Source organism: Colletes gigas, unplaced genomic scaffold (genome assembly GCF_013123115.1).
Source record: "Colletes gigas isolate AHSC1104 unplaced genomic scaffold, ASM1312311v1 Colletes_gigas_Sc00013, whole genome shotgun sequence".
Taxonomy (NCBI): domain Eukaryota; kingdom Metazoa; phylum Arthropoda; class Insecta; order Hymenoptera; family Colletidae; genus Colletes; species Colletes gigas.
Window position 1 is genome coordinate 4,299,636 of NW_025106642.1, and position 22,852 is coordinate 4,322,487.

The 22,852-nt window shown below is 40.7% G+C and overlaps 1 protein-coding gene across 2 annotated transcripts in view; it reads right to left on the bottom strand.

Annotated features, from left to right (window-relative positions):
• LOC122399426 (zinc finger CCCH domain-containing protein 13) overlaps positions 1-22,398 on the bottom strand; it is a 183,646-nt gene extending 161,248 nt beyond the window's left edge. The window contains exons 1-2 of one of the 2 annotated variants that reach the window (XM_043400103.1): positions 21,590-22,398; positions 7,666-8,054 (exon numbers count right to left, since the gene is read on the bottom strand). In XM_043400103.1, coding sequence (XP_043256038.1) covers positions 7,666-7,828 — 163 coding nt within the window. In that variant the 5' untranslated portion in view covers positions 7,829-8,054; positions 21,590-22,398. Of the gene's footprint in view, positions 1-7,665; positions 8,055-9,582; positions 9,910-21,589 lie in introns of those variants that run through there. The other variant, XM_043400104.1, reaches the window with a different exon arrangement.
• Between the last annotated feature and the right edge of the window lie 454 nt (positions 22,399-22,852).

Genomic DNA, 22,852 nt, shown 5'->3' on the forward strand with positions numbered 1-22,852 from the left:
AACAGCGAGTCAGAACAGTTCCCGGTCGCCATTCATTAGCAAAGTAACGAACACCCCGGCACGTTCCCGGAGCGTATTACACCCCGTTATGCGCGCGGTCGCCGGGGTTTAAGGCCGATCCGCGGCAGAGCACGCGACGATCCAGGAAACGCCGGCAGGCGGGATAATGCGGACGACACAAGGGGCCCTTAACAAGCTTGGACGAGGTGCATGCACGAACGCAATGCTGCACCGGCCAACTAGGCTGACTCCTCAGGACCGCCCGCATTGACGACGCCGCGAGGAACGGAGAGAACGATACACGATGAACAGAGAGACGGGGACGAGGGCGAGAGAGAAAGGGAGAGCCAGCTCTAGGGAGCGTACACCTCGCGCCGGGATAATAAGAAATACGGTGCAGCCGCTAATGCACCGGTCCGAGCGGTGACTTTTTTACCGCGGCGGAAAGTCGCTTCGTAAAAGACGCACCTCTCTTTATCCACACTCCTTCCGCGCCTGGAACAGCATACTCCTGCGCCCGGGCATAAATCCACAAGCCAGAAGGGACTCGGGACCCGGCGCGCTCGATATGTAACGCCACGGTGAACGCGGACGAGTTTCGTAATCGGATTCTACGAATGATTATGGCGTAAGAGCCCCGGTGTAAACACACTGTTGGAACCTCTCGAAGGCTGCGTTTTACGACGCGAACGCGCCTCCGGCGCTGTTTCACCGCGATTTTTATTCGTACATTACCCTCGAACAATCTTTATAGGGGTATTATACGGAATCTTTTCAGATTGATTTCTTTTTAATTTCATTTTCGTTCAACAGGTTCACTGGCCCTTTGGGAGACCACACTCATTGGAGACTAGCATACCCACGATTTTTAAAGTATTTTACTAACTGAATTTTAACTTTTCATGTATTTTTCCTGGGTCTTATTTTGAAAATTTGCTGATGTACATTGTAAATATTATAATAGAATAGTATCTTCAGATCAGTAGATCTAACAAATGGGATTAACTTGTTTTACAGAAATGTAGTGAAAAATACTACTTTTTGAGTTTTAAACAATTCATAAGTTGCCTAATGGTATATTTAAAATCATTTAATTTTTGTATACTATATGCTTAGTCTTGTATACTACTGTACTATAATGTTCAATATATCAGTAGTACACTTTTTTCTTAAATTTTGATTATTTTCACTTGAAAATAGTTGTGAACATTCGTAAAACGTAAAATGTAGAAATTAAGAAACTTGTGCCTTTTTTGTAAAAAAAAATGAAACTATTTGCAAGGAACCAAAATCTATTTATTCGATAATAATGATCACAACCGAATTGTCCAAACACAACCCTGTACTTTTTCTAAAAAAATTAAATAAACCCTATCAAGATATACACATGACACAATACTTCGATCCACTATCATTTATCATTCTCTCATCATCGAAAATAAACGCTAGTCGCTACTTGACAGGAGAAGCAGAAAAGAAACAAGACAAATGACGTGGATCTGCACCGTAGAATCGAAAGTTGCGACGATTATACGAATCGTACGAACGAGATAAGCGCAGAACGGAGAAAACGTTTGCAAAGTATATATATCAACTAGCCTTTTGTTAAGTCGCGGAGTTGTGAAGCTGGAAATCGGTTTCCGCAAGTCGACTAACAATTAGATTCGTGGCATTTAGATTCTCCCTAGATAACGTCCGACATCGTCCGCCTCGCAACTTTCGCCTCTCATCGCCGGGATTCCTGGCTGGGTTGGAATTCTCAGCGTCGTTCATTCAGTAAGAGGAGGAACTCAGACACGAGGGACAGACAGGAGGATGCGTGACCATGCATAACGATTATCTTCGAATCATTTGTAACATAGTTGCTCAGAGTGCATTTTCTTTGCAGAGGCAAGGTTTACTATTTAAATCCGTTCGCGACATTGTCAATTTTTGTCATCGACTCTACGTATTCGTTAAGATGTACAAAGCTGTGATATAGCTATTTCAAAAAATAATGTTTGTTCCAAAGGATATCGAAAGAGATCAATCTTGAAAGCTTGCATTCTTTTCGATATTTCTTATATTAAACTGCGAGAACAAATAATAATTTGTGTAATTAAGAAAGAGGAAGGAGATACAAAATTATAGTGAGGGATAGTAATAGTTGTAATAAATATTCTTATCAATAAAAATGAATTTTGCACAAATAAAATGTACGATAATGTAAAAATAAACGACGCAGAATATTAACGTTAGCTGCGTTACAATGATCCTAGATTTTACCAACTTCAAATTTCCCAATTAGAATTAATTAATTGATCAAACTAACGTCCATTTAAGAAAGAAGATTCCAAGGCTGAAAGTTCGACCAAACGAACGAACATCACACGATCGATCGAATACGAGCGGCGAGAAAAGAGGAATTTTTATTATGGTCCGAAAGAAAGGCACCCATAAAATGGCGTCCGATCTCACGGCTCGATCGCGTGCATCTCGTTGAGCGAAGTGTAGACGCGGTCACGAAGCCCGACGGTCGGTTAAAAAGTTTCTGGAAGCTGGCGAATTGATTATTCCGCGATTCACCGTGAAGGAGAGAGGGTATATCGATTCTTTCGAAAGCCGTAAAAAGCACACCGAGAGCGAAACGCACGCGAGCGTGACGCAATAAGGAAACGTATTAATACAGACATCGCGGTGCAAACAACGGACGTCATTTAACCCGAAGAGACTCGGAGGCGATCGCTATCGGGCCGAGGAGCGCGCGATATTCAATTTGCCCAAGTTAGTCTCGGCTCGTAAGATTCAGTCGAACGATCGAGCAGCGAGGTGGACTGTTGGTCGTCGGTTAACCGGGTGTCGTTAAGTCGGGCACCGGGCTCGATGACGGATTGACGAATTTAATTACGCGAGATGGTCGATTATCCTCGTTTCAAAGTGATTTCCTCCCGACAGAGATCCCGCGCGATTTCTTATTCGTCGCCCCGTTCGTTTTTTCTCTCTCCCTCCATTTTTTTCCCCCCAGCGCGTCGCGTTCACGGTGAATCGACGCGGCGGGATCGGACCGCAAAGGAGCGAGCAAAAAGTAAATAGGTGATGGGTTCGTTGACATTCGACCTTGACAGGTTCTCGCCGCGATAATGAAAAGAAAAGAAAAAAAAATCAAACGGCCTCGCGTCAATGGACACGCCGGACGAGAGCAAAGAGCAAGCTGCCAAGGTAGCCGAGGCGTCTTTCGCGAAGACGTTCCGGACTCGTTTGGGAACCGTTCTCGCGGCGTTATTAGCCAATGCCATTAGAGGCCTAACTGTAGAGACACGATGGCTATTTGCACCGCGGCGACCGCCCCTCCGGTTATATCCCTTGTCTTTGCTTCTGCGTTCGCTCGTTGCCTACGCCTCGCGGGCTCGCCGTGTCGGAGAAACTACAATTGCATCCAGTACACAGGCTGACGCTCGTAAACCCAGCGGACGCCAACTATAAAGTAATACAAACGCCGACCGAGCCTTAAGATAGTTACCTCTGTTTAGTGGCCATTAATTTTCCTACGCCGGTATTCGCAAGATATTATTGTATCACTGTATCACCGACTGGCAGCGTCGCTGACTTTCTCTGTTGGCGATACCCCCGGTACCGGCTAATCGATTCGAAACTACCATTCGGCCTCCGTTGCGGGCTACGCGGAACCTGGTGCGTGTGAAACGACGTGGGTCGAAATTAAATTTCTACACGGAGACGACGAGGGTACGTATCGAGGCAGAAATCGTGGAATGTGTGCAACAAGTAATATTTTTCGTTCGTAACTGCCCAGAGTAACGTTTCGTTCTCCCCTGGGGGGTCACATGATCCTACAGAGGACTGTACTACTGGGGGGTCATACGTGGAAAATATAAAAAAAAAACTTTGACACGTATTTGTTAATTATTTACGTTAGGGTTGCATTTCGATGCATTTCTAAAAGTCACATTCGAATCTGTATTACAATCGGACAATGTGTAATTCGACATGGAAAAATAAGTGGAAAATGTAGAGTAAACTTTTTTTTCTAAATTGTTTTTCTACTTATACTGACGTCAAAGTCGTATCTTACTGCACGTGTAGTTGATGAATGTTTAAGATAAATGTTTTCGAAAGCATTATACGAACAAATTCTATAATACATTGTCTCATCTCGCGTGAAATAAATGTTTATAATTGCCGCCTTATTTTGGGGAAAGGACATGCGCGCGAGGCATGCGCGAGAGTGGGTAACTGAGCCCGGGCGCGCATGCGCGTGTCGCGAAAGTCCACTCAACGTGGAACGTACGCTAAAAAAAATGCGTAGATACTTTTCTTTTGTAATGTGAATATTTAAACAGTTAAATTCACGCATAGTGTGATAATAATGTTTGTTTGTAAAAGCATGTATGATTTCTGTGAAATTTTGGTTAATTTCGTTTGACTCAACGAAATCATTACTTTCTGTCGCGTTAATAGGTTATGGGTCTAAAAGCCATGTGCTAAGTGCTAACATCTCTGTATGTAGAATCACCTTAGGACCAATTGCAATAAAATAAGGTGAGTGTGATAAATGCAATGATAAATAATTGTATGTCTCTTTTGCTCGGATGTTATCGTAATCTGTTTGAAATATTATAACGCCTTAGAAATATTGTAAATGGCAAACGTAATTCCTGCAATATTTCAGAAATATTTCTTAAAATATTCCAATACTGTTAGAAAAATTTTAAACATGTTTCAGTAACATCGTGTGCCTTATGAGACACTATGAAATATTTAAATCCAATATAATGATTTTCTCTCGAATTCATGTATACATATCTGCATGAACTTTTCTGTATATTGAATAGTTTTAAAAATAATTGGCTCTAGACAATTATATGGGACCTACTGTATGTTATATAGTATTACCTTTCACTCTTAACGGAGAAATAAAAAAAATAAAAATAAAATTTTGAGAAGAATTTTTAAAGCTGGGTTTCTATTTTTCTGTAATTGGTCGGTACGAGGGAAATGGAAAAGTGTTTGGAATTAACGAGTGCGTCGACACGGTGAACGATAAACTACCGTTCCCGTCTGTGAATTTCTTAAAAGTTTTCACTTTCCCACGCGGCGCACGTTTACTATCCCTGTTGTGCGGCTGTGGCTTCGACTGAAATTGTACAAACGTAGTTAGAATCACGTTAATATTCGCAAAGCTGTTCGTAGATTGCGGATAACGCGCAAGGGTACACAGACGTTCTGGAAATTCAATAAACTCTGAAACTTTGCTGCTTTAGAAACCAATTAGTGGTAGATCATATTTCAGATATTAAATGAATTATCTTTAAATTGAATGCTAGGCACATTATGCTACCTTGTCCAATTCGTCTTCTTATATTTGATAAAAATTTATGGTTCCATTATGGTCAGCATTCTCTATACACTCGTTTTAGTCTTTTACTACCATAATGTATGTTTCATGTTTCTTGAGACACGAATTGTTCAAATTAATTTCATTAAAACAATTTAACTTGTGTCTTTTGGTCAGAGTGACATACTCAAGAATGAAGAATTTGGCAAAGTTTCAGAATTCTACGAATCTGTCGAGTAGTCTGGGGCCCTCGTTAGTCAGACATGCTCGATGCTTAACACACGTGTTAGGTTACGCCAAGCAGATCACCGTGATTATGGTCAGAGACGGGCAGAATGTTACTCGAACGATAGACGACGAAATAAATCGTCTTAGAAGAATTTATTTCCAAGAGTTCGTTTATATTTTCATTTGTTGTTTGAAATTTCTATACGAATAAGAATTTTGACCATCTCTGATCACGGTGAGACACACACACGCGCGCACGCGCAGTTCGAGGGTGCGCGAATCGGTCTGCGCCGATTCACGCGACGCGCTCGATAAGAACGAGAAAAGGACGATGAATGTAATTAATAATTAAGATAGCGGCAACAAAGGAATGGTTGAGTCCAGCACGCACACACCAATACCGTTACGAGCCCACATATCAGATTAAAAAGAGCACGATGAGAACGATTAAAATGCGACGAAATTTAAGGCCGGCTCGAGCACGATCGAAACGTCTCGAGGACTTCGAGAGCTCGAAGCCGTCGATACTATCGTCGTCTCGGGCCGCGCGCAATACGAGTTATTGTTACGAGATCAGCGGATATTAAACGGACCACAATTAATTGTATTAATGATTACACACACGGGGAGATGACCGATCGGATCGATCACGGGACGCAACGATTATTCGTGCCGTTAGTCAGCGGCTGGGTCTTGATTAAATGTGTTACACATCGATATCGAGAGCTCGAGCTTGATACAGTTAGATAGAAGTTAAGCGGAACACATTACGAGCCAATATACCATTGCTCGACTTCTCAAATATTTCAAAATTAAATGCAACTTCGTGATAGCAATAACTTGTTTTAATGTCCGATTTTAATGTTTTCGTATTCGATGAATTCGTGCTGTCCAGAACATTTCAAATAATTTGATTGAATTCTCTGCAATCGGGGATGAAGTTTACTAATATTTCAACAAAAGAAGATATTATCGACGCACTGATAAATTTCTGTAATTTCGTGATAGCAGTAGTTTCAATTTAGATTTCAATTTTTATTTAAATTTACAAACATAAATTGTTTGGAAATTTACTGAACGTTCAAAGTTTGCTAGGTTGCAAAGTTGATCCAACTGGACGATAATTTTTCTGGAGCCGCGCGTTTCTCAGAAACATCTGACAGCACGAGATCCTCAGCCGCGAAACTAGCGGCCCTGCACAAATAATTTCCATAATCTGAGATCGCTCTAGGACCTGGACCGTATTTTTTCTGAAACGCAAGACCCCGGTGTCCTCGTTGCAATCGTTCTCGTAATCTCGCGTTTTCTCCTCGCTCGAGGTCGCCGGTTTGACCGAAGTATGATTACTCGTTTCTTTGTTCCCATTGAATTCTCGAAAATTCGAAAATACTACAAATTCGTCGCGAGTCAACCTGCGTTAGTTTAATCTATCCTGATGCAACTCGAAAGAATGATAAAAGATGTGTTTATAAAATTATCAGATTTATTGAAATTAATCGGAGAAAAATAAATAACATTAAATTTTTCGAGGAAAACTTTGCTATCACGAATTACATAATCTTGTTAATAATTTCACTGTTACAATTACATTTTTGTCTAAAATTATCGATAGTATCGATTCAAAGTTGGAATTTATGAATGTTAATACTTTCTGCAGAATTTTTGATAGAGTTCAATAAACTGCATTTGATAACAATGTTAAAATTCTGTAAACTTCTCTGGAATTATTGTATACAAATAACGAAATATTTCCGGATGTTCTTGTTCAAAAAAAAGGAAAAAAGTATAATAAAATTAAAAATTCAAGATTAAGCTAAAAATTCAATACCAATATATAATTTAAAGCGAGATGTTAACACGTTGACTGCCATGTCAGTTTCCCATATCTGCAATTGTCTTCTACGTTATTCCAAAACATTCTCAACGACGGTATTTACAATTTTAGCAAGTATTAAAATTAAAGTGACCGCCATGACAGTAAACGTGTTCAAGTATCGTCCAAAGGACGCGAACGAACAGCGAGAGTCAAGCAACGTTATTCAGGCTGGTCCCGTGAGCGTTCTACCATTTCGTTTTGTTCATATGGTGTGATTGCCTGGACTCACCGATCCTCTTGACGTGGACGTCTCGATTGAAGGAGACGGTTCTCTCGGCGGGCTTCCACCCGGAGACGGAAGCCCCGGACGTATCGGGGGGTAGTAAATCGTCGGTAGGAGGGTTGCAGGCTTCTCCCTCTCTTAAAAAGTCCGAGCGCTGAACCTCGAGCATCTTCCCAGCCTTTTGCTCCCAACCATAACACACAGCCGGAACTCACCAACCGTTTTCCCCCTTTTTTCTTCCCTCGTTTCTCTCTTTACCTCGCTACACCCCAACCCAATTGCGTTTGCCTTTCAACCCTGGCCTCTAAATGCTTCCACCCTTTTCCTTTATCTCTCCTATCTCCCCTCGCCTTCTTTCTCTTTCGATCACACCGCTCGAGACCCCGATCACCGACCTGTAAGCCAAGCAAAGCTGTGCTCTTAGTACCTGAACATCACCTCTGGTCGTCGGGTATCGAGATTTACGATGTCGTTTCTTTTTCCGTATTCCCGCGATAGGAACGACGGTTTCTTTTTATCGAACTCGCGGGCTCGTTTTTCAACGTTCGTTGCGGGAAGCTTGTAAGCGTGTATACTCTTATATATCCAGACGAGCGAACGCCGAGGCGTCGGTCTATTTGCGGTCGTCCTCGCTGCGGTTAGAGAAATCGATTCTATTGGCGATTTAGAGTCGAACCGGGATAATGCCAGTTGCGGTCGTAAGTAAAAGTACAGGCACAAGTCCCCGGTCGATGCTTTGTTTCGCGTTTTGCCACCACTACCGGACTCGCTCGGAACAGCAATTTCCTCGCGAAAGAATATCTTAAGAAGCTATCGGAATACGTTCCACCGAGGCGGTGATCGGTGACCGACGCTAAAGCTTCTTGCCTGCCCGTCGGGATCCGGCGACGTGTTTTAAAAGAACATTGTTTGGAGAAAACGATTGCGGTTTCCTAGCGACGGAGATCTATCTAGCGGACGCCTCTCTGTGAGAATTTTATTCGACTTTCTTCGGGAAATATGCCTTCGAAATTCATTCGGACATCTTTCTCTGCGTTTCAAGGAAGCATCAAGTGAGGTGCACAGATTTGTTACTTTATTGGACTTTTCAGTTGGAATGCAAGGAAGTTAATTGTACAAGTCTCAAAAGTATGTTGAACAATGATTTTCATGTAATTATTACTGAAGTTACATCTGCACAAAGAGTTAGGTTGCTAATAAAGCAATTCTCAGCTGTTGGTGGTGCTAACGTTTTATATAAGAGCAACTTTGCTGATATTTACATGAAAGTCATCATTTATCAGACTCTTTGAGCTTTTATATAGTCAATTTTCCTGCACTACAACTCAGAAGTCCGAAATATTAAAGAAATTTGGTGGGACTTTAATTATGCACAGCACTATATAATGCTTCTCAAGTGACTTTTTAATATTAGAAACGTTAAAGATTGTGATGTTTCGTGTGGTATAATTGGTGAGAGAGTCTCTGGAATTGTTTGATGCATCATTCCGAGGGTACTTTTGCTTTCGATCGCGATATTGTTCCGACTGGCAGCTCCCTTTGAGTTTCGACCGCTAATGAATTCGATTTTTCAGCGATCGCAGCGAGAACGATCGCCAGATGCGACTGTTTCTCGCGTAGGTGCGCGACGACAAAGGCGGCCGTGTCGTTCGAGGATGATTAGGATGAACGCGACGGGTGATAATGGTCTCCATTGTCGTCATGCAACCCGATGAGACATTCGAGATACGTGCAAACGGTCTATTGACAGTTGCCAGGATGACGATGACGGTGCGAAACGGTGAGAATGACTTCGTGATCGTGCGATAAGCTACCACGTAGTTTCTTATTTTACCCCATGTTTCGTAAAGCGTCATGCAAAGCTATAATCTCGAATTCCGAGCATGACGTTTGTAGAATTTAGACGTTGTAATCTAAACGCACCTTATACGATCTCGTTGCACGGTTTGGCTAACTTTTCACTCTGGTCTCGTACGTTTAATGGAGAAAATTAGGCAGGCCATTGTTTACAAAAACACTTTAATGGATTCGTCCTCGATAGAGTATTGTGGAACTTTGTAAAAAAATCCAATGAATCACGTGCATTATTTCATCTCTTGAACATGAAAAATTATAGGAATCTTCAACGTTGTTTTTCCTCGTTGGTAATGAATTCGAAATCGATATTCCAGGCAAAGAAATAATCAAGGAAACTGTTGCGTAACTGGTTTCTCGGACGTGTGTAAAGCAATATTTGGTCATACGTAAGAGTATGATAACAATACTACCGTATTTATTACACCAAAGTTGTAAATAATACGAAATCAAGTATCCAGTAAACAAATAATAAATATACATACGGATAACTATACGTTTACGATACAAGGACAAGGTGCAACTATATACAGGGTGTTTGATCACCACTTAGAGGTCAAAATAAGACGAAAATCAAGAATACCAATTTGTTGATGGAGGCTTCGTTAAAAAGTTATTAACAATTAAATTCAAAAATTTCAAATCGTTCTAGAAAAATTATTTTCTGCTGCAGGGATCAATTACAATCATTTTTAGTGAATAGACATACCCACGAAATCCTACCCACTTTCGAGAAAAAAATTCGAGAAAGTATGAAATTTTTGGCCAAAAAAAAAAATTTTCAAATCGTTCTGGAAAAATTATTTTCTGTTGTGGGGGTCAATTACAATCAATTTTGGTGACTAGACATACCCCTGAATTCCTACCCACTTTCTAGAAAAAAATTCGAGAAAGTGTGAAATTTTCGACGAAAAAGAAAAATTTCAAATCGTTTTGGAAAAATTATTTTCAGTTGCGGGAGTCAATTACAATAATTTTTGGTGAATAGACATACCCCTGAAAATCTACCTACTTTCTAGAAAAAAATTCGAGAAAATGTGAAATTTTTGGCCAAAAAAAAAATTTGCAAATCGTTCTGGAAAAATTATTTTCTGTTGCGGGGGTCAATTACAATCATTTTTGGTGAATGGATATACCTTCGAATTCTTAACCAGTTTCGAGAAAAAAATTCAGTATTGGTGGAACTTTAAATGTTATTAACTTTTTAGCGAAGTCTCCATCAACAAATTGATATTCTTGATTTTCGTTTTACTTTGGCCTCTAGAATCTCCCATTAAAATTTTTCCCAGGGATGGTCGAACACCCTGTACTGTTATTGATCTAATTTCAACCATGAAAGAACGATATGAAAGAGATAAATATTAAACTATTGAAGTATGTCTAGTCATAGGTTCGAATAGTTCATCGAAGTGACGATTTCCGTGTATTGCTCGAATGAAATGCGCGATCAAACGTCATCTCGTTGACTATGTTATTTGCAACATTGCCATAACAGCATCTGCAATTGCGACAGCGAAGAACAGTACATACAGAGATACGAATAATAATAGGAGTGTCTTGCGTAACAAGTGACGATCTTTCGTGTCTCACGTTAGATGAATAAACATAATTATATCAATTGAATTAATTGGATAGAACATGGCAATTAACTGGACACTTTTTGCCTATTTTGTGGCTCTTGTTATAAAAGAAAAACAGGAAGTGGTACAATATCCTCGTACGAAAACATGTAGACGAAAGATCGCAGGAGATAGAAAAATAGACACAAGGAAGTGAAACAATCTGTTGCATATGCAAGCTTGCAACGAGAAACTGTTGAAACACCAGACGTCGAAAAGGGAGGTGAGAAGTTAGGAAACATTCTGAGGATTGAAAATGTATCTAATAATGGGACAAATACATTGAAAATCGAAGAATCGAAGAGTTTGCTAGTGTCAGAGTAGAGAGTGCAACTGAAAATGTGGAAATTAAATATAGAAATATTATAACATTGCTGTATTTTTTCCTTCTATCATTTTCTGATCACAGCAATTAGCTTAGACTCTTTCGAAGTCATACTGTCAATCGAAACATTTTTTAACGCGATATTTTCTGAGTAAATAGTAAATTACATTGAAACTGTTATCAGTTACTTTCTGGACTCAGGGGACACCTAATGATCTGTTCAAATTCTATACCAAAGTTTCAGTTAACTATTATAATAATATTATTTGTTTCGTTGCTTTATATTGATTTCTAATAATGTTAAATTACTATATTTTCTTAATGATTTAAATAAAAACCTTAAGCGTCCGGTACTAGGGGTGTTATTCTTAAGTCCGTGTCGATCGTTTCGATCAACGAGAAAAAGTGCATCGGAGCAAAAGTCGCGCGGCGCGTTCCTCGAGTTTCCATGAATCCGTAATTACGCGTTAAATCGTCCCCGCCTAGAACGCGGCGCGATTGCATTGAGAACGTCTCTAAAAATACCGCTGATGTCGATCCGCGGCGCGGTGCACCGCCTAATGAAATACATGGCCGACTTCCGATTATCAGCCCCGGGATGCAACGTCGCCGCCTCTCGATCCTTTCTGCGGAATCACCTTCGCTTTCCGAACAGGGGGCCTCTCCTCGTTGGGACCGCGGCAAGGTGGGGGAATAGAGAGAGAGAGAGAGAGAGAGAGAGAGAGAGAGACACGGGGGGCCCGTCGCGCGTGATTTCAGATTCACCGCGCGTTTTCGTCTATCCGCGAGGGATCTCGGTCGCCCTTCGAGCGCGCAGGGCCTGACCTCGTCTTCTACTTCATCTCTCAAGGCCATCTAATCGCGACACGTCCGCTTCGAGCACGTAGCCAGGGTTGGCCCCTGTCGCTCAACGACTTTATTAGCCCCTCGCGGAAGGGACGGCACGCACGCCAGCTTTAAATGAGACAATTCGCATGACCGCGATCAGGGGATTAAGATACACCCCGGGACCGGGGCCTGGGGCCATATTTGGCGACCGGGCCCCTCCTGTCGTCTCGACGGACCCACCCGGGGGACGGGACCCGTCGCGGGGACGTGGTGTTGACTCTCGTCGCCATAAATACGACGTTGCTTGTTTTTTTCATCGCGTGTTCGGGGGATTCGCGACTGGACGACTGTCACACCCCCTACCCCGACGTGGAGAGATCCAAAATTGTCTTCGATTTTAATCTTTTTTGCACGATGACGGATCATATACGTTTTTAGAGTCTTGTGACAAAGTATTGCTTGCTAGTAATTACCACACGAACTTGACGCGATGTCTCGTATATTAAAATCAACACATTTTCGTATTCTCAAGGTACACGTGAAATGACTCTTTTTCGTAGGCATCTATGAACGAGTTTAAACAAAATTAAATAGGATACATTTGAAAAGCTACTCGTAATTAAATCGTACACCAAGGGATTTGTGGCGACTTACTGTACGGAGAAATGGTAAGCAAGGTAGAAGATAGAAAGACTAAAGGAAAGGGGAGCGTTTCGTTCTGGGCCTACTAGACACCAAGATAGTCACTATACCCGCTAATTCACTATAACTCGCTAAAACATGATCAATTGAGCAGCGTATATATGAAAACGAAAGGGTAGTTTGGGCGCTTGCGAGAGAGACAAGAGCGTAGCCCTCTGGTGGCCAGTACGGGAGGTATCAGTTAATATGAAATTTACGAAGAATATTCATGTTTTCGAGTTATATATAATTGAACTTTTTATTCGAATGAAATTTTTTATAATATTCAACGAAATACTGACCCACGAAAATGGCTCTGAAATTCCCTCAGTTTCACCGACGCTTGCATTCTATTTATTCGGTCTACGTCTGCAGTTTCAAAGAAGCCAGACTTTGTCTTTCGAAACTATAGAGAGGCGGTGTTTTCAAACGTTACGACAACGTTGTTTCGGCGCGAGATGATGTCAGAAACGGAGGTAATAAAACACGTGATTCTAAGATTGACGCACGAGCGGTGAGAAAGATCGAGGAAGAGTTTAGGACTCGGATGTGTGAAAATAATCGTTCCCTTTGGATTTCGGCGATTTTTCGTCATTGCCATTGTTGCTCTTTTATTTGACAAACAAGAATATTAATATTGTTTAGTTTAACAAGTATTGTACACTCAGCACGATAAAATAGAAATATTAAAAGGTGTAAAATTATTTACGTTTCTTAAGTTTGGACACTTTCGCGTGTAAAAGGAACGTGAGTTGGTTTCGGCGTTGCGCGTGATTCGGTTATTGAAAAGATAAGCGAGCACATGTTGCCTGTACATAAAATACAAACTCGCTATAGCTCGGAAACAAGGCGAAACAGGACATTTGTTTGTCCAAACTTATTTTACTGTTTTCGAATGCTAGAACCATACCTGAAGTAGGTCTCGCATATTACGGGGAACCTTGTACATAAAGTACAGAAGCAAATATTGCGAATGCAATGGAAAGCCTTGGAACTTTATGACGACGTTTACAGTCAGTCGCAAAAGTCTACATACAACCTATAAATTCCACCATTACAGACGAGAGTTTCGATAATTCTGTATGATATTAAATCGTTTCTCGGTTTAAATTAGACACATTTTGGAAGAATAATATTCAACTCATTTGTGAGAGAATATCATTCTCATCATTAAAAATAATACGAAAATCTGGTTTAATTTTCTATTCTTTGTTTTTCATAGGGCCCAGATGTTATTACATATATGACAAACGCGTATATTTTCATCTTTCCGATTACTACACACTGTTTAACCAATCAGCTATATTTAACAACCATACCATACAGTTACCATTCGCTATATAAATTGCAATTTTATAAAATATATTCGTAAACTTCAAAATGAAATAAAACACCACAGCTGTATTTTGGAAAACTACAAAAATGTAAAAAACTATACACGTGTGGATCATTCGATTCGCCCTCGGTGTTAAGAGAGAATCCTACGAAATATTGATTTTTTCTGTGTTAAAAAGAAAAGGTGCATTTTTTAAACGAAAACCGTGAACTCGAACTGTTTTCTTTCGTCAAATTAGAGGTGTAAATCGTCTCGGATTCGCGCGTGGTACTTGAAGCGCGAGTAGAAAACGGCCATAATCAACCGATCGCGCTTATAGCGAGCCAAGAGGAACGTGTTAACACGGAAGAAGGTAATAAAAATTCGCGTCCTCGAATCCGTTAAAAAGCATGGTGATCGACGCCAACTGATTTCGCGACGTATACAACCTTGAAGCAACCCTTTCGCGGCTGCGTGGCAATCAAGAACGCTTGGCAATAAAGCCGCCGTTACCAGAATGTACGATATGATTCTCTAGCGTTCTTCGGCCACAACTTCGGCGCAATAAACAGTCACGTGTCCACCGTAAATATTTAGCGCCTTACCCTGCCTGTTTTATTGTTCGCCGGCCGCCGCGGCCCGTCCATTCAATGATTCAATGATAAAATCGAAGGATCGCGCCTGTAGCTACGACAGTACCCCGTAGGCTGGTTCTTTAATATCGTCGAGGAAAAATGACGAGCAATCGGCGAACTGTGACTTCGGGCTTGCTCGATGCTAAATCCCATCGATTACTTTGTTAAAGTGCTTTACGAAACATTTCACTGCGTGATTGTAAATAAACTAGCCATTATTTTACTCGAAACAGAAACTATACAGGATGTTCGGTCAATCTTGGGAAAAATTTTAATGGGGGATTCTGGAGGCCAAAATAAGACGAAAATCAAGAATACCAATTTGTTGATGGAGGCTTCGTTGAAAAGTTATTAACAATTAAATTTGACTATTTCAAATAACTCTGGAAAAATTCTTTTCGGTTGCGGGGGTCAATTACAATCATTTTTGGTGAATAGATTTACCCTCGAAATCCTAACCAGTTTCGAGAAAAAAATTCAATAAGTGGATCAATTTTTCAGCGAAATTGAAAAGTTTCAAATCGATTTGAAAAAATTATTTTTAGTTGCAGGAGCCAATTACAATAATTTTTGGTGAATAGATTTACCCTCGAAATCCTAACCAGTTTCGAGAAAAAAATTCAATAAGTGGATAAATTTTTCGACAAAATTAAAACATTTCAAATCGTTTAAAAAAAAATATTTTTAGTTGCAAGATCCAATTACAATCATTTTTGGTGAATAGACACACCCTCGAAATCCTACCCACTTTCTAGAAAAAAATTCGAGAAGGTGTGAAATTTTTCGACGGGAAAAAAATTTCAAATCGTTTTGGAAAAATTATTTTTGATTGCGGGGATCAATTACAATAATTTTTTTTGAATAGACATATACCCGAAATCTTGCGCATTTTCGAGAAAAAAATTCAGTATGAGCGGAACTTTGAACGTTAATAACTTTTTAACAAAGCCACCATCAACAAATTGGTATACTTTATTTTCGTCTTATTTTGGCCTCCAGAAATAACTACCATTACGTTTGATTCACTTTAACCCTTGATGTTGATTTTCACTTTATTCTTTAAAGCATTTAAAGAATAATGAGCTAATGGAGGATTACAGAAATTTCTAAATAATTACAAATATTGTACAATATTAGTTTAAACTTCTGGAGGGCTGCAGCTGCCCTAATAATCCACTTGATGATTAACCTCGATTTAAAATTTAATATTTTTATAAATAGATCTATACTTCTGGAATTCAGACATTTATCGAACGCATTTTTGATATTCTAAACGTTTGATTATGTGGAAATCAATGCCAGATCATTTTTTTGAGTCTCTGGTAACATTTCTCAAGGCAAACTCATTCAAGGTCTTCGAAGGTCACGCATTGCACTGACTTTTTGTGTTCATTAAGATATTACAGATGCATAGGTCACGAGCATCGCCTTTGAATGGTTCTAAGCTCGCTATCGATACCGGTAGATTGAAACTAAACAGATACTGATGGATACTTCTCATCGTGTAAACGAGAGATGAAAAGATCAGTCCTAGAAGGAATTACGGGTCATAGTGGGTCAACCATTATACCCAGTATTCTTAAGGCCTGTGACTAACCAACAATTACTCGACACTGTCCACATTCCCCTTACTCATGCTATCACATTCCTCTTAACCCGCGACTGATCTTTCTGGCTCCCATCCTTTATTCGCGTTTGATTGTCGTTGAATAATGACCGTAACTGCATAAATTATGCGCGTCGTGTTCCGGGAGTAAACGACAATACCGTGTCAGTAGATTCTAAAGATAATCGTGACTGAGAATGGATTATATCCACACGTGTCGAAGTCGTATCGATTACTGAAATATGAACATTTCAAGACGCTGGTGGAAAAACTATTAAAACTGTTAGAGCAGTTACTGAGCAGCTCATGCTATCCAGAGGTGGACGAAACTTTATTGGAATTTATTTATAATTTATTAGCCTTCTGGTTTTGAGTTCGTATGGTCTTCAAAAAGAACACACCATGTAAATCGATGAATTACAAAACAAGACAATTTAGAGTTCAAAAGTCAAGTTGATTCGGAAACAATTTTAAAGAAACGAAAAATGGTATTATTCCAGTTCTGTCGAATTTTGATTGGAGAATAAAAATTCGCCTCTGTCATTGCTGTACTAAGAGTCAGGACTTTATTTGCACTTATTTATAAATTATACCGATGATGTGACAGTCGATAACTCGTTTCCAAGAGAATTTCTTTCGCAGGACCGAATTCACGGGACTTCTTATGTTTCATGGTCGTTAATTGTTTCGGGGTTGGACCATCCAAGTCCATTTTACAGTTAATATCGAGGCTGCCTAATAAATTCGCGTGGACGTCGTTCCTGTTCCCGGAAACTGCTCGTTACGGTCGAACAACCAACGAAAACACGTCGTTGGGAATGCAAATCTCCGAGATTCGGTGTTTGGACCGCGGCTATCGAGGAATCAGAGTCCCCTTCTGTCACTGTGGCTGCATCACGGATGTTTACGACACGTTTGCGATAATGTTGTCGAAATTGTCAGGGCGGAAATACGAGAGTCGATCTTGGACATTGAGTAGGACCGGTTGGATCGAGCTGCCTTTGCTGGACGTTTTACTGTTTCGTAATTGAACGATTTGAAATGTTTGGGGTGCATTTCGGTGGATGAGAGTCCCCCTCTGTCAACCATTTTACACTCGATCAGTCATTAAAGTTTTAATGGTAGGTTTTCAAAATCGAATAGTGATCGATGAATGTCTGGAAATAAATTTCTTCGTTGGGATCTGTTTTTGAAGAATTTTATAATAAAAAATTGCGAGTCAAACAACGACATTAGGTTTTCAGGTTGATTTTCGGAATCCTGACTAAGTTTTGTTGTGATCCAAGTAAACAATTTTTGAACAATTATATTATCTATATAGTACATAATTACTTGCAGAAATTATGATAAATAGCATTTCTAAGGTTGTATATATTAATATCAAAAATTTATTGCTAATTCAGCATTCAACCCTGTCTTTAAAAATAGTTATTTGATTATAGTTTGACTATTTTATTCAGTTTCCGACATAAGCAACAAATTTTTCGAAATTAAAGCAAAATTAAAAATATAATATAAAAAAATGAAAATAAATTAAAAACGAAGCTATCTACTTTGAGAATACATAATTGTGACAATGCCAGTGATACTGATGGCGCAACAGAGAAGGATGTGATTCTAGACGAAGAAAAAATAAATCGAAAATAAAGAATAGTTTTCATTCGAAGCTTTCCTTTCGAGATTATGGAATTTGACTATTAGTACTATATTTGCATCGTTCAACCAGTAAAACGACCACTCGTACTAAGTAAGACAGACAACAAATTTTTCTCAGTAAATAAATAAAGAAGTAAATATAAAAAAAAGTATCATAGGTATATTTTAGGAAAAGTCGTGAAGTTTAAAGGCGACTTGAAAATTCTAACCGAAATTTTAAAAACGGTCATTTGAAGAACAGTGTTAAATAAAATTAAATAGGATTTAAGGAAATCGTAATTAAATGGTTTTGTCCCGGGAAATAGATCGCGTCGCGTCGAAGTCGTTTCGTTCCGATCACTTTCGAAGATTTCCCGCTCGATGGGCACCGGCCGCGCACCACAACGTGTCCCACTGACACAGTTCGAATGCGCCAAGGTCGGTGGTTCGTGCACCGAATCGTGATCCTCCCGTGGCCGCCATCCCCCTTTTTCCCTCCATTCACGGCGGTCCCGAGCGGGGCTCGCGTCGCGACGGATTTCGAGCGTAATAAAAGACGAGGCGGATTCGGTCACGGCTGAGCCGCGGGGATTCGCACGTCAGGCCGAGGCGCGATCTTCATTCCGCGGACCTTGCTGCGAGCGGACAGGCGAAACAAAAGAGCGAGCAGAAGAAAGAGAGAAAATAGAGGCAAAAGGATTGAGCTGTTCATAAGCCCTCGCGCGGCGTCTATTTCTGGACTTAACGATGAACGTCTCGAGAAGGACGCTCAAACTGGACTTTTATTGCGCGTCCAGACCCCCCCCCTTCAATTTTTATTAGGAACGCGCGCGTTTCGACGGACAACCCTGATTTGCATTTCGCGTTCTAACAGCCATTTTCTATCCCGTTACGCTGGAAATTTATCGGTTCGTTCTTTAACTGCAGACTTTACGAGACCGATGAAATCACGCGCCGCGGAACAATTCTATTTAATTATCAATGTTTTATGTAATTAAGTGTGGAATATTCGCGCATAATAAATTCGTTGGGGGCTGGTTTTCAATCGACTCGTATTTAACGAACGAAAGTTTCGGTTTGTTTATCGGTACGTTGATAATCGACCAATTTATTGCAAGAAAATCGCGAGAAATACTTGGAAAATTGTTGCTCGATCAATGTTCGTTGAAGGATTAAACAGTTCTTTTTTTTTAACGAGTATTTGGTGAAACGTAAAGTTACTTATATGCAATTTTTAAAAAATTTTTTTCTTACTATAATTTGACTACGTTTGTCAGAAATGTTGTACTCGAAAATTGCAATTTTTTTTTATCAAAACTCTCTGATAGCATTGTGGAATTTGTCAAGTCAATGTTTTCCATATTTATAAATTACTCTATGCAAGCATTAAAATAATAAAATTGTCGAGACAATATACTCTTCAGTAGCTAAGCTGGAAAATGATATAATAGATGTTGACAAACTTTTTAAAGAATAAACGCAGGATTAAGTTTGTATAAATGACAATCGACTACTTTTTATGTATATTTTATCTATAATGTTACGTCTCCATTCACTGCTAATTCTTCTTGTCTATTTAGTAAAATTAAATTAGTCTTCTATCTTTCGAAAATGTAAGAAAATCTGTCAACGTATACGATACTATCTTTCGAATTAATAATTCACGAAAACTCAATACACAGAGTCAGAAACGTTATTGTTTTACTAAATTCTAAACAATCAAGCATGACGTCACAACGTCTTGATGCTTTTTCGGGAAAAATTATTCTGAGAAAATGTATTTATATATTCTCCCAAGATTTTTCAATTTCATCGCTGATTTTCACAATTATTTTTCCATCAAATTGAAAACGAATGGAAAAACTCCGACACTAGCATATATTTTACACAAAGACGGAAGAATACTTCCCTAACAGAAACCCATTGAAGAGTTGAGAGGAAAAAGATGAACGTACGTATCTAAATTTACACATATGATCCGACGCACTGAAATATACAACGTTAACACTCTTGTTGAACACAGTTCCTAAAAAACGTTAAATGTAAAAACACTTGAAAATTTAACGACCAATTTAAATCACATTGAAAGAATTTCTAATAGAAACAAATCTACTGCAAAAATTATATGCATAACATATCACTACAGTAGACACTCCATAAGTCGTCTTAAACAAAAAAGAATACTACCATGTTCGAAATTTATCTCATTTTTGCACTTTCGGATGTTGACTTGAATTTCAATTTGAATCGTTTCGTATAAAACTGGTCATCAATTTTGAAAGAAATTGAATTCGAATAGCACTTCCAACTTGAATCGAACATTTTCTGAATTTGAACACTTTTTTTCTTCGCACTGTATATGCTTGATAAGTCACTTTCCATCGTAATAACTCAACAAGTTTTTAATTCTCCGTTTGACTGCCCATAATTTTCATCTCCAATTTAATCTCCACCTCGACTGCCACTCAATTTCATAAAACTCTTTTTGGTCTGTTCAGATTTCTGAACATTCACTCCGATATCTTCATTTTAACTAATCGGATCGAAAATTTCAAACACTCGTTAGATTGTAGTAATTTGTATTTTGAGAGAACATGTGACAGAAATTTTAATGGCGACCATCGAACAAGACTAGATCGAAAATATCTGAATCGTTAGAACGATTAAGATTAATCAAAACAATTAATCACACCGATCAGGCCCAGCCCGAGCGATCAAAGCGTCCGTTACCACGCGTTAATTGATCTTTTAGTTAACGAGATACTGCCCTCCCGAGTTTTGGTTTTCCTATCGTAAACGAGATCTAATCTGGCCGCGGAGCGAATTACACGCGTCCTCGTCCCGTAATCTATTCGCGATGAAAGTCGTTTCCCTTTCGATTAACGTCTCTCGTTACCGAGCGTTTGACAAGCACGACGCACGAAGCCGCGTATTAGGTACTCGGTGTCGTGTCATGACCAGGATAATTATGGTGATTTCATTGTGAAGGTGATCCGTCGATCCGGGCGTCGTAACGAACGACAACAACGATGGAACAGAGTTTGCTCTTCGAGGGACGAAATGTTTCACACATGTTACGTGTTACGTGTTACCGCGGTAACCCAAATTCCCAAGGCTGCCAAAGGCAAACACCACAGAGCCTCGATAGCTCAGCATTTTATCTAGCACCAGGCTACCAACGTTGCACTGCACTTCGAAACAGCACTCGTGGCCTTAATATCGATGGATCTATCGGTTCACTTCCCTCAAAGAGGAAACCTGTCCGGAGACGAATCTCCACGATCGCGTTTCCGTACCGTCCAAGACCCGATATGTCAGGACCGAGCGTCGACGACGAGTCAATCCGGCTCGGAGGAGGCTCGAGCCGCGTTAGTACGCACCCCCAATGTACCCCTTTACAGCGTATCGTTCCAACTTCAGAATTCAATTTACCTTCACTGGTACAGTAGCATTCCGATCGGTAATGCCTCTGGTGTACTGTTTAAGGATATCCCCGGAGCGGTTCTCCGCCAAGTACCAGCAAGAAGAGTAGCCGCGAACGAGGATGAGAGAACCCGGGCTCGCGGTTATACCGAACAAAACACTCTCACGTACAGCAACTGTCACTGCCGCCGAGGCAGCCGGGTGTCTCGTACAGTAGGACCGGCGAGACGAACACCTTGCGCCCGATCCTGATCCGATGCGACGTCGCAAGAACAATTATCATCGATCATCGATCGGCCAAGGGTCTTGCTAGCGCCTGTCGGCGTTCCTCGTTACGTTTTTCTTCTCCGCACTGCTCCCCCGTGTTCTCGTTCGTCGACGCGCGCTACCGAAACGCCGACACTCGAAAAAAAAAAAAACGAAAACTTCCCGACAAGAACCGTCTACCGACACTTTTCTCCCCCCTGGGGTCACTCGCTGATACCGCACGCGCGTTCCTCTTCCCTTTGCGTTCGAAGAAAAAAATTTAAAAAAAAAATAAAACCAACTGATTCGTGCGGACGAGGGTGGGTGTATCCGCCGACTGGTTCCCCCCGGTTGTTGCGTGTCACTCGGTCGATTCGTTCGCACCGACTACGGCTCGTTAGGTAATCCCGGACCTGAAACGCGCTTGGTGGCTAGCACTCCGGCACGCACGTTCTCCGCCGAGCGCAGAAGAACTAATAAAAGCTGGGACCCAGCTTGATACTGCGTAGGCCGCTTACTACTCCTTCCACCGCGGCACCGTCCTATCCCACCGACGTGCCGGACCGGGCCCCGACAGAGACAGGCAGGAGAGAATGCACCGACGGACGGACGGACGGACGGACAGACGAACGCGGACGGACCCGACGGACATAAGGACTTTAAACAGGTATACACACACGGTGCACGCTCGGTGGGTAGTACCCGGGTTGCCCGATCCTCCGCAGTTACTGCTCGTTGCTCCTGGCTGCACACGTTCCTCGCTGCTCCCTGCCCTGGCCTCGCCTTGCCCCCGCGCCTCCCCAACGGTCCTCACTCGGTCAAGGTCCCCCCAACCAAAAACCTGCACTCTGGCTGACGGGGATCCTGAACGAAACTCGGTTAACCTACGCGTTCCTTCCAGTGATTCGCTTGGAGAACGGTTACAGAGTTTAACCCTTGACTTGTTACAAGTTCTTAATGACATGTTTCACCAATTGCAGTCATCGAGTCTTACCTATTAAAATCGACAGATTTTTACATTCACTG